The sequence below is a fragment of the Gymnodraco acuticeps genome, unplaced genomic scaffold, assembly GCF_902827175.1.
Source record: "Gymnodraco acuticeps unplaced genomic scaffold, fGymAcu1.1, whole genome shotgun sequence".
NCBI lineage: Eukaryota > Metazoa > Chordata > Actinopteri > Perciformes > Bathydraconidae > Gymnodraco > Gymnodraco acuticeps.
In genome coordinates, this window is record NW_022990058.1 from 1 (window position 1) to 12,229 (window position 12,229).

Consider the following 12,229-nt stretch of genomic DNA (forward strand, 5'->3'; position numbering starts at 1 on the left):
CGATTTAGAGGTTGATATTATGCCATAATGTCTTATAACATTAGATCCAACATTACATATAGACTTCTATCCATAACGGGTGTTTTTTATAGATAGTGTCTCAATATATTGTTGTTTTTAAACGTCTCTTTTATAACATGCCTTTTAAGAATATTTAGTCACTGCATTTGATTCAGTTCGACATGGCATACCTAGTAGCATATATGGTACTATACATTTTTGTATACACAGTTGGTCATTTTAAGTTGAGTTTACTCTTATTTATTTTTAATTTAAGAAGGGACAATGCACATTAATCAACATGAGCACTTCATGTTAATGTGCCAGATTTAGTCATAGAGGCTAACTTTCATCTGCAAATAAAAGTTGGGTTGATAAATAATGATACAATAAGCTGCTGTGATAGACTAACTTTAACCGTCAGGCAGGGATTTTTCCCAGAGTTCAGATTTTCACTTAGGATCTTACACAAGTTACAAAAAGTTCCACACTCTCACCAACATGTAGCAGGCTGATGGACAACAAACACTGTTTCACAGGTGCAGCTAATTCCAGCAGCAGCACCTTTCTTTACATTGCTTTCCCACCTGGCATATACTATGGCCTCTACCAGCACCATTACACAGGGAAGGGCACATTCCCACAATACATTCAATCAATATATTAATGTAGTCTTACTCATATTCCCATATACAAAATACAAAGGAATATTGCCTAATACAGAATACAAACTTAAGATATGCCAAACCAAAGCCAGTTTAACAAACAAACCTTCTACCCCCTCGCTTCCTTGACTACTTGGTTCAGTCTAAAGAGGTCATTGGCATCAGCTGGAGTCGTGTGGCTGCATTCTCAGGTGTGTGCACTCTATGAAAATACCCTTAAAGAGCGATTGATTAGTAAGAGATGCCAAAATAAAAGCACAATATAACAAACATGGACATCCTGTATTTGACTGTTTTGTTATTTTTACATAATTAGAGTGCCAGTGGGTGTTTTTCTTCACCTTTGTGTGGGTGATGCACGCCAGCTATCACAGGCAAACAACATATCTGTAAAACCTGTTAGTAATATCAAGTATAAAAGACCAGCAGTGCCAACAGTGTACTACCTTCCTGAAGCTTGTAGTACTTGCATTGGGATTGATTGTAAAGTGCTCTTTTGTCCAGTTTTGTGTTTTACCCTGTATCCATGACTCATAGAGCTTTTTAGATTATGAAACAGATCGAACGTAGAGAGCTGGAGGTTAGTGTCTATTTATAGGTATGATCTCATATGCAACTTTTTAATCCTGCTCCTTATGCCCACATGCTGTATGACACAGGGGCCCGCAATATACAGGGTGATGTAACAGGTTAGTGCAGTTTTCGATATGTTGAAGATAAGTATATGAACTCTAATCTACCAACAAGCCTGACTATGATCTCTGCTGTAAAGCTGTGGAGGCATTCATCAAAATAGTAACATCTGTATTCGTGAAGAGCGTATCATTGAGTGTTGTGGGAGGATAAGTGCATCACTCTGTGTATTTATAATGTAGTGTGTATTTAAGTGTGTGTAATCTCACATCGCATAAATAGATTCAGTAACAAAATATGGGGAGAAACACATTTTTTGATTATGTGTTTTTATTGGTATACATATTTGCTTTCTGTCACAACACTGTCCATCATAAATCACTGCTTTGGTTGCCTTTTTTATGACCTTGCTCATTACACAAGCACACACACACACTTTCATCTTCAAGACAAGGTCAGTAAATAAGGCAACTTAAGATGACGACAAGTATCATTGCATGATGCAAATATCACGGTGCTTAATCATAAGTAATGTGGTGTATTAACTACGTCTCATTTGCCATGAATACTAAAACATCCCATCCTTGTCAGACGGTTCTCTGTAATTACACTTCTCAAACATGTGTCTAATGAGGGAATAACCTTGTGATCAAATGAACGCTTTAAAAAAAACGTGTTATGAACTCCCAATGCTCTTTACTGAACTTGCATATAACTACACAGTATAGATTTCCAACACTTATGCGAAAACAATCTTTATAAAAACTAGCCAATTTATTAAATATAGAACAATCTCCAGATAAGCACGCAGTATGCTGATTATTCTGCCGAGATAACATTACGTCCTTAAAAGCTTTCAGTGTGTCGCTGCTTCATGTCATACAGGCATTGTCCCAGGCAATATGAAATATGGAGAATATATTATCTATTGATATGCAACTAAACTATTATGTATATAAAGCTTACAAATCAGGCCTTATCTCTCATTGTATTGGTTTGTAAAACCCTACAGTATCATTTTATCCTAAACTAGACAGATTTCCTCTATAAAACTATTATATCCATTCATAAACATGTAGATTTTGGTTGTGTAAGCCAGTGCAATCAGAGAGTTGCTCTACTCCTTTAAGGATCAATCATGTGATACTACGCACACGAGAACCCCCCCCCCCCCACACAGAGCAATGCAAAGATTTGATTGGCTGAAACCTGTGAATGGCAAACATTAATGATTAACATTCATGTCACAACACTGCAGTTTCATTCAGTTCTTGGTTCCATTTGGTGGGCGCTATGCAATGTTGTGCCACTGGAGGGCGCTCACACATAACCCAGCAGTATGCCTTCAGCCCTTCAGTAACATGGACTAATTGTATGAGGCACTATGTTAACATAAAAGACGTGGAGACATTGTTTAAAGGGATAAATAATCAGATATACAATGTAATGGGGTGTTTCAAACACTAAAACAGATACACAAACACGTTTGTGCATTAATCTCTATCAGTGACTTAATAAATGAATAAAATACATTCAAATTAGAAGTAGTAATACATTGCAACTATGATAAAACACAACTCCACACCAGAACATTAGTATCACAATATGTCATTTTTCAAGCTGATTAATCATACAGGTAACCATTTCCCCTGTCTAATAGCAGCAAGACAATTCCTATGAGTGATCAGATCTAAGTCCACATCCACAGACTTAGCTCTCCCTTCACTAAAGCTAAACTCAATAATACATTCCATATGAATATTATGGGGGGGTGAATATCTGAGATATAAAAAGTAGATGATAATGATCTGTCAACATAAATTACCTACATGCATGTCCTAATTTGTCAGCCCTCAGAATATAATTATGAAATATTTCATTTCATACATGTTTCCCTCTTCCTCGTCTCCTTTCCTTCCAGATACAAAAGCTTCACTCGCTTCACTCAAGTGAATAAAGACGGACACTCATTTATAGCTTTTAAAAGCACCAGGGTCTTTCATAATATACTGAGACCCTCTGCGAAGACATCACGCCTTCCGGTTTAGGGCTGACCTACATCTATACACAGTGCTTTATTGTAACTATTACCTTTTTTTATTAATAAAATACAATCTGAAACTGGCAAATGTGTAGTCTCCTGCCTAGAGTATTGTCTGCAAGTTTGCTTTTTTTCCAAACTTGACTAATCTATAATAAAAATAATAAAAATCACAGGTAATATCAGAAGCACAGATATCCATGTATCAAGAGTATAGTCAAACTAGACAACAACTATCATGCCAAGTCTATGTTTATCTGACAGGTGTACAGATAGTCATGATAATATTTCCTCACTATGTTGTGTGGTTAGATACAGACTTATCTTGCCATATGATTTGATTGTCTATAAACTAAATGTCAGAGAGAGAGAGAGGTACCAGACTAAGGAAAACAAATCGGTAAACAAATAATAAAGTCTCTCTATATAAATATAAACTCTAGAATTGTCTGATAATTATGGAATTTGTCAGCGCTTGATCTATGCACACAAATATAAAACGGCAGTCCTGGAACAAATCGTTTGTCCCGATCTAGGATCAGCTTTAGCCTCCCTGCTGTCTTACATTTTCCTGTAGGGCAGGAAAGGTCAAATTAACTCCAGGTCAGAGTCTAGAAGCAACTATACCAGTCTATAAAACGCGCATAAAAGTGAGAAGGCACAGAAACACAAACCCACCAGTGTGTGGAGTGCACTGACAGCAGCAGTTTTTCAGGAGCAAACTGTGTGAAGCTGCTGGCAGCAGATGGGTTGCTTACGACTTGCAATGTCTGGAAAAGAGCAGAGATTGATATAGTTGCTGTCTCATTTTCATTTAGTTTGTTTTGGACCTCTACATGGGTAAGACTGAGTTATTCACCATTTGTCTCCTGGCCGCATACAAGTCATGAGCCACAGGTGTGTGTCATTCACGATAGCCAGAGTAACATTCAGTGGATGATAAACCGAGAGGTGACTCCGGCGTGTTCTTAAAGGCACCCCTGAAGAAAAAACAAGGGCTTTTTCATTTGATCCTTTTACAACCATCCCTAACCTGCACTGAGTACAGAAAGCTGGTTTCCTCTTCCTCCTCAACAGAACAGATCTACACTGCTTTTTGTTTTTCAGATCAAAATCAAGGAAGAAGCCACTTTATGCTACAGATGTGATGCAGACCATTTCTTATACAGCTCGTCCTATTTCACCACACCTGTCTGCCCTACTGATGTTTGATTTGCCGCCTTTGACTTGGCAGATTGTGTTTTCTCAGCAGCAGGTTTGGCCACAGTCACGTTTGCCCCTTTGCTCTCTTGCCTCTTCTCCTGTTTGGCTGCGTCCCCAGAATTGCTATTGCTATTTTGATGAATGGAAGTTGTTGTTTTCACAGGGATGGGTGCTTTCCCCTGGGGCACGCGGGGGTCTTCTCCAATGTCCACGGTGAGGTTGGTGTAGAGAGGCTCCAGCTCTCTGGAAAGGAGCTCGTAGGTCAGAGAGTTGAGGCCGTCAGAGCGCCAGTTGAGTCTGGTCCTTTTCAGAAGGTCAAATCTAGAAAGATAAACAAAGTACCACAGGTTGTGTTTCAGGGGCAAACTTTAAAGCAGTGCTTCTCAAAGTGTGGTCCGCAGACCACCGGTGGTCCGTGAGCGCCCCCTAGTGGTCCGTGAGTATATTGGTAACATTGCACATTTTAAATAAATAAATAAATTTAAGTTTTCCGCACTCTCGTGGGAATATCTCCGCAATGGAGCGAGCTTAAGTTTAACTTTCAATTGCATGATATAGCCCAGCGCAACACCTTCATCACACATGTTGCCACTTGTTTGTACCATTTCCAGGCGATTTGTAATCTGTTCAAGAAAAACGATGTGATTTTGGATATTTGTGGAGTTAGGTGGTCCGCGAGTGTTTTTTTATTGGTTAAGTGGTCCTTGGTGTGAAAAAGTTTGAGAAACACTGCTTTAAAGGAATAGTTTTACATAATGGGAATTATGTTAAGTTGCATATAATAAGATGAGGAGGTCGATACCACTCTCATGTCTGTGTGCTAAATGAAACTGCAGCCAGGAAATGGTTAACTAGCATGAAGACAGGGGAAAACAGCCAGCCTGGCTTTTAAACAAAAGTCTGTTTCTATTGCAATTAAACAGAAGAGATATAATGTGTTAACTATTGAATTCTAGAAGTGCTGGTTAGCTCATGTTGTTACCTTTGGACCGAGGCAGGCTAACAGTCTCCATCTGTTTTCAGTCTTATTGCTAAATTAAGCTAACAGTTTCTAGCTTCATATTTAATGGACTGACATGAAAGTGACCTGATCTTCTGATCTAATTGTAACTGCAAGCGTAATTCCCATTAAGTCAAAAACCAACAATCAACAAATAAGCATGCTGCCCGAGGAAAGAAAAAACATTATTGTAAAAGTTTTGACCAAAAACAAGTTGACCAAATAATTATAATACATATAATATGTCAATATCTTTACATAATATGTGTGAGTGCATCTGCGAGTGTGTACATATGTACCTGCGTGGGTTTTGTTCATTGCCCCGATCTCCTTTATGCTTGATCATCTTGTAATGACCAATGGCCACTGGAGGGCGCATGATCTTCATGCCTGACAGACGAACTCTGGATCGGCAGCACAAAACAAGAGTCAACAGGAACACAAGATTCCCCTTCACAGGCATAGAAACTGTGTCTGGATAATATCAACAAAGCCTGGCACCTTACTATTTATGATATGTTCTATAATACAAAGCAATACTCAACCTTAGTAACTCTAGCCTCTAAGGCAGTGGTTCCCAACCCTTTTTCCCAAGAGCCCCCGCAAATGACTCCTGTTGGAAGTTGCGCCCCCCACACACACACACAGGGGGGGGGGCGCAACAGTGATAATTAAAGTTTAAGAGGCTCAAAAATGCTACTACTACTGTCACAAACTGGATGAATGTGAAGTATTTTGTTAAACGAGGATGAAAGCGTAATTAAGGAGCACTATTGGAGTGACTTTGATGGTTATTGGACTCAGGATTAATTCATTTGGATTCCCGCTGTATGAAGAAATTAAAGGATGGCGCGGAAGTGGAAACAATTCACAAAGGGATTAAACTGTTTAAAACACATGCTCAAAGTAAGCCGGATTTTGCCGATGTGTTTATGTGGATTCAAAAGTCATAAATAATCTACAAAATGGAGGAGACCGATCTGATCGGAGCAACTGTGACACCCAGGTTGGGAACCATTGCTCTAAGGCAGTGGTTCCCAACCTGCAACCAAAGATCGCAGGGGGGGCGCCAGGCCTCAGATGATTTGAGGCCAAATATCATATTTAGACTTTTTTTTTTTTTTTTTACATATAATTGTAAAGCAATACATGATTGTCACTAAAAGCCTTGTGTCTACGTTACAATAAAATATAAAAAATAATTGATTAATTAATTTGAATAACAATTCAAGTTAGTAGCTATTAAAGGCATAAAAAGACAGAAATGTATAATTCTTTCTTTAATAGAAATGTTTCTTCTGCCCGTAAAGTGTCCAAACCGGGCTTTTCTGGATAAGCGCATTTTTAAAAACATAGTCATTGTCCATGCCGGTTTCAGTTGGATTATTTGTCACAGTTGCTCCAATCAGATCGATCTCCTCCATTTTGTAGATTATTTACGACTTTTGAATCCACATAAACACATCGGCAAAATCCGGCTTACTTTGAGCACGTGTTTTAAACAGTTTAATCCCTTTGTGAATTGTTTCCACTTCCGCGCCGTCCTTTCATTTCTTCATTCAGCGGGAATCCAAATGAATTCATCCTGAGTCCAATAACCATCAAAGTCACTCCAATAGTGCTCCTTAATTACGCTTTCATCCTCCTTTAACAAAATACTTCACATTTCACATTCATCTAGTTTGTGACAGTAGTTGTAGCATTTTTGAGACTTTTAAACTTTAATTACCGCGGTTGCACCCCCCCCCCTTGTGTGTGTGTGTGTGGGAGGGGGGCGCAGCTTCCAACAGGAGTCATTTGTGGGGGCTCTTGGGAAAAAAGGTTGGGAACCACTGCTCTAAGGGATACACTTAAAAGCAGTAAAAATTGATGTATTAGGAAAACATACTTTTATGGCCAAAAGGCGGGGAAAACACTGTGGTTCCCTTTTCCCATCTCTGGTTCTTGTGTACACCCCAGTTATCTAAGTCAATGAAAACATGGGGTGACTAATGTTGTTTAAGTTGCAAACAGCATGCACAAAAGGCAATGTTTTACAACAGGTATGGGATAAATGTACAAGTTTTGTTTCATGTAATAATTAGTGCAAGCTTTATAAATGTTGTTTCCTTGTTTCATTGAATGACTCTCAAAACAGAGTAGCAAATGGTAGAAGAGCCAGAGAGTGAAGAGAGGGGACCGCAGCATAGAAATGAGATCAAAACTGCCTAAAAAACTCTTAAAGTATGCAGCCCAGCCCAAATCTGTGAGCTAGTCCATGCAAACATACTCACTGAGCCCACTCCAAGAGACACACAGCAAAGCCACAGCAGTGGGAGGGGACGTGAAGATGAAAGACGATGTTAGGACACATAAAGAAAAGTCAAAGAAAAGGAAAACATGTGGTACATAAACTGTAAACATGAGAAACAACAGAATGAGTTAAGCAAAGTAAATATAAGAAGCGAAGGAGATGAAATAGCTGCGCGTGTATTTCTGATGCTAAACCCCCGTGCACATCTCACATGTCAACATGCAGTTTAGTGTTGTCACCATGCAGGATGTGGACATCTCCACCCTCCTTACCTGGCAGCAATGTCATCGTCCTCTCCGCCCCAGCCCCAGTACTGGTTAGGGAAGCCGTTCATCTTCATGTACTGGTCTGGGGTCACTGCTGACACTCCACCAAAATACTGTGTGTACGGCAGCCTGGGAGGGTCACATTACCAATGAACAATCTTAAAAACGACTATTTCTGCACAAAACATTAAAGGTCTCCTATTATACTCTTTTTCATCAATATATTATAGGTGTCGGATATATAAAAAACATGTCTCTGAAGTGTTTGCCTCGAAATACCAAACAGATCATGCATTGTAGCATCCCATAATCCCCTCTGTTTCAGCCCTGTTTCAAAAGTGCTGATTCTCTGTCTGTTACTTTAAATGAAAATAAGGAGCCACTCCCCACGCCCCTCTGAGAGATATGTAGTTAAAAAGAACACAATGGTGCTCTAGGAGGAGATTCAGGTGATAAGGTGGGGTGGGGGTTACCTTGGTTGGTGATTGGCTAAAGGTTACACAAGCCAAACAATTATTATGACATCATAAAGTGGCCAAAATCTGATCAGCTCATTTTCAGACAGGTTTTTATAGAAATGGATCAGGACAAAAAGTGAGCAAATCTTTTTTTCCTGAAACTTTCAGAATCTCTTTACACATGTTTTTTTCTAGCATAAAATACATGAAAAAGTGGATTTTGCATAATAGGTGACCTTGAATATTAAAGTCCATCCACACACACTGTGCTGCTGCTACCTGTATCTGAACTTGTCCATGGCCACAGAGAGGTGTGTGGGGAACTGTTTGTGGCAGGTGTAGGTGTTGTGGTCGTTTTCGGGCAGCAGGTCGACATCGTGCAGGAAGATGCAGCTCCAGTCTTCATCTCTGAGCGCCTCTCGCACCCCAACATTCAGCAGCTTGGCTCGGTTAAAAGTACTGTTCCCCCACTGAAGCAGACAGAGGGAGAGACACAGCCACAAATAAATGAATAAATCTAAAACAAATACAGGATGAGAGAACACATTGTGTGAGTAAATAATCTCACACTGTGCTGCTATGGTTACAGTTTATCTACAGTGAAGTTATTTCGGATTTTCAGTCAATCCAACTTAGCCGACATAAAAAATATATATCTAGCCATGCACATCCTTTTGCTTTTATTTTGCTAAGGTTTAAAGACACCTGCCTGTGAGATTCAGTGTTTCTTAAATAGGAGTAGCTTCAGGGAAAAGCAGTTATTTTTCTTAACAGTGAATTATCCAGAGTAACCAGGACACCTAAGACACAGTGGGCCTTTTGACATTTTTGAAAGAAACACAAGAAGCACCCTAAAATAAATCCAATTTTCATCCATTGTATATAGGGAATATTAGAGACATACAGCTCTGGGACAAATTAAGAGACCAGTGCAGCATTATCAGTTTATCTGGTTTGACTATTTATAGGTATGTGTTTGAGTAAAAACAGGCACTGGAATGGAATGGCTGTTTGAGATTTAAGACACATTTGGAGTGTATATCTCAAAACTAAACCAAACCTATATGTATATAAATATGTCTATCTGCAGGTCTCCCTTGAAAAAGAGATCAATGATCTCAATGGGATTTCACCTGGATAAATAAAGGTTTTGAATTGAATTGAATAAAGATAGGTACCACAAGACTCTAATAAGATGCAACCTATTCACTCTGAAAAATATACTGATACTAAACTTTGGAACCAGCATTCACACACAACACAAACGCATGCATAACCTGACCTGCTGCACTATATAGATGCTGTAGTGGATCTGCTGTCTTTGCAGGAAAGGGTGGAGATGGTAGAGGAGAGCACGGAGGTGGATCTGCCGGTTCCGGTACGGCACCACTATGGCCGTGTGGTGGCGAGGCTCACAGTCTGGTGGCCGATAGTGTCCGCCTGGCAACACTAACGGGTTCCTCTGTTTGATCTCCTCCAGAGACAGAGGAGAGGAAAGCTTGACAGACACAGGTCCGACTGCAGGAGGAAAGGATAAGTGTGAATACTTGACCCATACAATTGTAGTTTGTATATCAGTTACTCATCCTGCGTTACCTTGAATTCTTAAAGAAACATTTATTTTTACTTGCATGCCTCCCCGGTGAACGAAGAATTCAAAAGTGAATATAAGTAAATAAGGGTCTCCTTTAACAACCACAAAACTATATCAAAACATCTATTTACAAACACACAACTTGTGCAGTATAATCGGAGTCTCAATATTTTGTTATGTTCACTACTTTCCAAACTCATGCATTTTTACTAAAATGAAATACACTGTTCAAGCGGAAGATTTTAAACAGTAAGGTTTTAGAGTAAATAACATAAAGTGTTTCAGAGGTAAAGAGCCTATGACAGAACAAATAAGACTTGGAATATACTATAGTTGTGTGAATGTTTGTGAACTGATGTTTTGTGGAGGCTTGCAGGAACAAATATTTTTTTCAAGAGTTTCCGGCATATTGATTGCCTGCTCAAAATGACACACATCGCTTCCCTGTGCACGTGTTACATTTAACAGCACATATTTAACACCTCTCACTCTCTCACCAAGCAGTGGTGAAGGGATCTGGCAGTCTCTCAGTGGGGGGCCTGTGGCAGGGGGTCCAGTGCCCGAGTTGCGAGGCGGGGGAGGCGGTACTCCCAGATGACTGAGGTTGGTATAGACGTCGTGAGGTCGAGAGTAATCAAACTCCGGGTCTGTGGTATGCACCAGGACCGACACCAAGCCTTTGAAGCCCCCGAGAGAGAAATAGAGAACAAAGGCAAACTGGAAGCCCACCAGCAAGGCTAGTGTGCACGGAGAGTCCAGAGAGCGTCCGTAGCACGCCATCATAAAGTCATAGAGGAAGGGTGAAATTTAAACGCGGGGGAAATTGGATGGAGGGTTGTAAGAAGTGGTGGGGAGGGGGAAGCAAGTAACGGGATGAGGAGGGTGGAGGGAGAGGTGGGATGAGCAAGGGGAGGCAGAAGGAGAGAAGGGGAAGGAGACAGCACTGAGTGTGGGCTCAGGTGTGCAGGAGGTGAGTGTCCATCTGTAGGAATGGGTAGTGATGAAGCACAGTCTGCACTTCCATCACCTCCTGGACAGCCGTCCCTGAGAAGGAAAAAATAATATCTATATGTTATGATATTTATTGTATGAGTTCATTATTTTATAACAATAAAATATGCTGGGTACCTGCTTTCACAAAGGTCTAATGAAAACCTGTCCTGGACCAGGAGGGGCTCACTCCACCTCTGCCTCCTTTCATCTTTAAGCTTTCTGTAAAAAAAAGAAGAGAAAAGTGATTAACAATGCAGGAGCAGATTTGTCTCAGTATGTTATCTACTGTGGGTTATTATAAGCTGCAGAATGACAAGCAGCTACAAACAAATGTCATGTTGGCTTCTTAATTTAGAATGGTTTATTTTCAGCAGTGACATTTCCATGTTGCTTCTATACGGAAGGGACGCTGATAGCTGCAGATTAAATTAATCCAACATAACATGTCTCTGTTTGTCCAAACAATTACATGCTATAGCAAGCCTTGTGGCTTCATTACTGGAGCTGATGTTGAATATCATGACAGGAAACAAGAATCCATTTGCTATTTAAAAATAGATCACAGAGGAGCAAATACAGCGCCATGATTATCAGAGCAGATAGCCTTCAAAACAGGTGATTAGCCTATCAACATATAGCCAGGCCTGTTCAGGCTCTCACGTACAATATTTACGTCACCAAATATGACAATAACATTTGTTCTACAGGATCACTGTCTGCATTATTTCTCCAGTCGGCCACAAAGGATGCTTCTGAATTAAATGATAGGTTGCACCGAAGCTCTGCGCACCAGCCGACTCACCAGCATATCCCTGCGACATTTCAAATCCAACCCCCGGCTTCCTCTGACAGGCGATGGGCCGCTGACACCGAGCAGATTGACTAAAAGATAACCTTTTCCTGGGATGCTGATGGCTCGTCCTCCTAATCTCTCATCTGAGGCGAAATCTCTCCGTAGCTGCTTCCTAGAGAGCGCTGCAAACGCGTTCACACGCAAGAGCATCGCCGCATATCCGTCCGGTGTCAACACAGGCAAGTGCGCGCTGCAGCCTCACCGAAAGACGGCTGATCACCGGATCCTTC

The 12,229-nt window shown here is 40.4% G+C and overlaps 1 protein-coding gene across 1 annotated transcript; it reads right to left on the bottom strand.

Moving 5' to 3' along the window:
• Window positions 1-1,610: 1,610 nt before the first annotated feature.
• Window positions 1,611-12,229, bottom strand: b4galt3 (UDP-Gal:betaGlcNAc beta 1,4- galactosyltransferase, polypeptide 3). Its single transcript, XM_034216044.1, has 8 exons — window positions 11,949-12,229; window positions 11,282-11,365; window positions 10,651-11,197; window positions 9,842-10,077; window positions 8,839-9,029; window positions 8,108-8,230; window positions 5,842-5,946; window positions 1,611-4,863 (listed from the first exon to the last, which is right to left on the bottom strand). Exons 3-8 carry the CDS (start codon window positions 10,934-10,936, stop codon window positions 4,515-4,517), a joined length of 1,290 nt encoding a protein of 429 aa, XP_034071935.1. The 5' UTR covers window positions 10,937-11,197; window positions 11,282-11,365; window positions 11,949-12,229; the 3' UTR covers window positions 1,611-4,514.

Coding starts and splice junctions, on each gene's coding strand:
- b4galt3 (XM_034216044.1), bottom strand. CDS start 10,936: ATGATGGCGTGCTACGGACGCTCTCTGGACTCTCCGTGCACACTAGCC. Junction 10,078..10,650: donor GATCCCTTCACCACTGCTTG/GTGAGAGAGTGA, acceptor TTCCTCCTGCAG/TCGGACCTGTGTCTGTCAAG. Junction 8,231..8,838: donor ATGGACAAGTTCAGATACAG/GTAGCAGCAGCA, acceptor TGACCCTCCCAG/GCTGCCGTACACACAGTATT.